Source organism: Anopheles moucheti, chromosome 2 (assembly GCF_943734755.1).
Source record: "Anopheles moucheti chromosome 2, idAnoMoucSN_F20_07, whole genome shotgun sequence".
NCBI lineage: Eukaryota > Metazoa > Arthropoda > Insecta > Diptera > Culicidae > Anopheles > Anopheles moucheti.
Window position 1 is genome coordinate 97,817,206 of NC_069140.1, and position 3,820 is coordinate 97,821,025.

Below are 3,820 nucleotides of genomic sequence, written 5' to 3' on the forward strand. Positions count from 1 at the left end.
TACACAGTGCAAAAAATAAACTGCAACTAGAAAGCATCGGTAAAAGGGTAACGGAAACGAATCATTGGTAACAGGCGTTGTGTATGGACGGGCAACTTGACTGGTGGTAAGTTGTCCGATAAGTAGATATTTTCATCATCCACATCGCATGATAAAGAGTGCGTAATTAAATGAAAATTTCTTCAGGGGGTTCCCTTTTAAGGTTGTGTTTAAGGTTGCTTTCGATTGGAATTGAATTATAGTTGAGTTTAATTTAATACATCATTAGTTATTCTTATCCCCCATGACAGTAACTCCTCTGCATGAACAATATGATTAAAAGGAAATTTCTGCACTACGGCCAGATAATCAAGTAGTCCATTTTCTTGGATCTTAACCGAAACTGGTTCAGCGCGCTTCAAAGGCGCACCGATATGTACTGCCCCGGCCGGCTATCGATTCGTGATGGCTCAATCTAAATCAATCAAGACGAACGTCGCTGCGTACAACGGTACGATCGATGGGAAGATCCCAACCGATCGATCACGTATCGCGAACTACCGATGTCCACGAAACACATGAGAAGCGCTATACTGCACCCTTCACCAAAAAGACCGTCATAGACGCCCTTGTCTTGTATGCTGCAAACCTGTTCCGCGCAATCGATTGATTCCATTGCACAGTCCGCGTGGAGCGATAAATCGCCATGAGGAATGCACACAACAGCAAACCAGCGGGGATAATGCTGTTTGCCGGGTATGCTTTATGCGATCTTAACACGCACCCATAATGCGCGGAAGAATATTAAGCAATAATATGATCGGTACCGTGCGTCTGTTGGCTAACTTTTGCCATCGTTTGCATACGAATCACATCAGTTTGGGTGAGTTTTCATGGAATGGCTACAGAACGGATTGCTGTTTTTTGTGATTAATATTAAGTAGGACGTAGGGATCATGTTTCGGCCCAGGATCGCATATGCTGATATCCGTTTGCTTCGCGTTTTAACGTTTCTTGGCATGAAACGGTGGGTTTGGCATCCACTGAAACAGTTGCATTTAGAGAAGCTCTTCAATAAATCATCAGCTATCAGAAGCATAAATAGTGACCGAACACGTACAGTAAGCAGTATGCCCTAATGCGTATGCAATACAGTTAATTCCGTAGGAAACGTAGGGATGAATCGTTCTGTAACGATCTTCAAACATGCTGTAATCAATCCACCCATAAGGGGAACTATTTGTTTGAGAATGTTTTCTTTTTGTAGCTAATGATACATTCATCAGGGTAGAATAAATTCCCAAATAAGATACACAATTAAAGTTTGTAAAAAGCAAAATAAGAACAACTTCTAGCGAACTGTTTAAAATTAAATGATTCTTCACTGTTAGACATTCATCAAGGAAAAACATAAATGTACTGTACAAATGTAAAACAGCACTGTAACGAGTTTAGCAACCATTAACGACACAGTCGATATCAAACGATCGTTTTACTGCATGAGTCGATTTGCGCATGCCAACTCCATAGCAACAACTCCATCCGACTGCACCCATTCCCTTATCTAGTGCCTGTAATGTGTGGGTGGAAAAGGCTTGTCTTCATTTCCCTCTGCGTTCTGCAATTATTTATGTCTCTAATTTAATTACCTATTCGCATTCGACGACTGGTTGCTGCTTCCTCCGACGGACTCGTTCTCGCTCTTATCGAACCTGCAGTAAGGCCTACGAGACCTACGGGGAGTGCATCAGCGCATTGCCTTGAAAAGAAAACTCGAGGCCAGATCGCGATAGCTGGCTTCTTTGTTACGGTTCGAGTGGACGCGCGAACCTGCTAGCCCACGGACAACGGATCCACCCCGTGAGCTACTGCTACTGGCCATCGCTTCACATTGCAGTTTGGTCCTCTTGCACTCGTTCGACGGTGGGATGCCGAAGAAGTTCCAAATCGTGAGCGTTTCATCATATCCTACGCTGGCTGGAAGAGTTGGGAGAAACACACCGAATTAATGGATACTTCCGAAACCGACTCGAAATATCATGCGAGTACCGAGCTGTTTTCCATCCGGGCTCCACAGGAGTTGTACGATGGCGTCATCGTGATTGCGCATCACATCCACCACACGGTCCATCGAGGCGAGCACAAGTATTTCGGGCTGCTTGTTCGTATCTAGCGTCGGGGAAGAGAAAACAAGAAATTAGATTCAATCCAGCACCCGAGCGCACATTGCATCGATGCCCTTTGCTCCACCATTTTGCTGCTTTATTAAATTTGTATCATTAAATGCTATGTTGGCCGAAGGAAATTGCTTCCATTTCGATCTGCAGTGGCTTACCTGTGCACTCATCTCGATCGCGAATGAAATGAGCAAACGGGGCAACCACGGCCAGTGCAGAAAGGCTTCCCTTCCCAGCGGTGCATATCGCCACCAATCGCCAATGGCCACAGGGACCGGGACGATGTTATGGGACGGTTGTTAAGAGTTTCTGTACCAATATCAATAATTACGCGAGGGCACGGGTGGTTCCAGTTTGGGTCGATAGCTTTGTGGGGCACTTGATCATGATTATTAGTTTTATTACATTGTGCATTGCGCAAAATGAGATTTTGTAGCAGAAGGTATGTCCGAGTATCGGTAGGCTGAGGGTTTGATAAACAAATCCACTCTTGAAACAAATGAAATATGGACTTTGCTTGGAGAAAGGAACCTTGTTCGGAACAGTTACATCAAATGAGGATCAATATTTTCGACGAAGTGATAATCGATCACTATAAAAAGATCTTCCAGCTCCTGTTACTTTGTAGCAATTCAATGAATGTCAGCAACATCATTTACATTGGGCTTCTGTAAACGGTTTATTCCTAAAAGCATGAAAATGATACTCTGAAACGTCAAATACACCTTTCTTTAACTTAGTCGGAATATAGAAAATATCAAGCGAAACAACTACACTTGATCGTGCATGTAGGGATCTACGTTCAGATTATGACACGCTAAACTTGAAGCGATGAAAACACCTGCGATAATTAATCAAACACTCTGCCATTGGGAACACGCGTCGTCGCTAGCACCTCATCGAAGTCCATCCCACTTTCGGTACGCTCCAAATCTAAAACGTTCCCCGTTGCCATCTACAACACGAGCCGACGATTAATCGCGTAATGACGTTTAATTACTACCTACCCGTGAAGGAATAGCACACGACCAGCTCGCCGGAAATCTTATTGAACGAAAGCATCGTCACGATACAATCGCTGTCCTGCCGTCGATAGTACGACACCACCTCGCGGCTCGGTACGTGGTACAGTGCGATCATGATCGGTTCGCTGTCGGCTAATAAAATTAAACATCCTGTTTTAGAGTTGTCAATTGGTGGGTATGTGTGTGTGTGTCCTACAGCCTCACTCACCGATAACAATCTCATCCTCACGCCATAGATGCCAGTCGATGAAGGCACACATCGAGCTGGCCCAGCAAGTAATCGGGGTAAGGTGACCACCGTTCCAGTACCATATGTACAGCTTGCCAAGATCATCCGCAGTGGCCATGTACTTGAACCCGCAGGAAAACTTGATCGCGATGATCAAAGCCTTGTAGATCGTCACACAGGTTGTTCCAGTATGAGGGATACTTGTGGACGATCGAAAACCGAACCTTACCGGGCCCTCAAACTTCAATCCGATAGGGTAAAATAGGTTTTCGAGAAGGTTTAATAATTTTAGAACTGCTTGCCCTTAGACGTATTAGACAAGCTAGTCAATGATATTTGACCTGCAGTAATCAGTAATGGTCTAGATGTCTTTCAAATAGTTTAAGATGGTAAAATGTAAGTTTTTAGAC

General features: G+C 44.2%; 1 protein-coding gene across 1 annotated transcript; it reads right to left on the reverse strand.

The window, feature by feature from the left end:
- Window positions 1-1,726: 1,726 nt before the first annotated feature.
- Window positions 1,727-3,528, reverse strand: LOC128298649 (protein cortex-like). Its single transcript, XM_053034418.1, is given in 4 exon segments — window positions 1,727-1,956; window positions 2,029-2,148; window positions 3,164-3,383; window positions 3,385-3,528. Coding segments are annotated over 4 exon segments (714 nt in total).
- Between the last annotated feature and the right edge of the window lie 292 nt (window positions 3,529-3,820).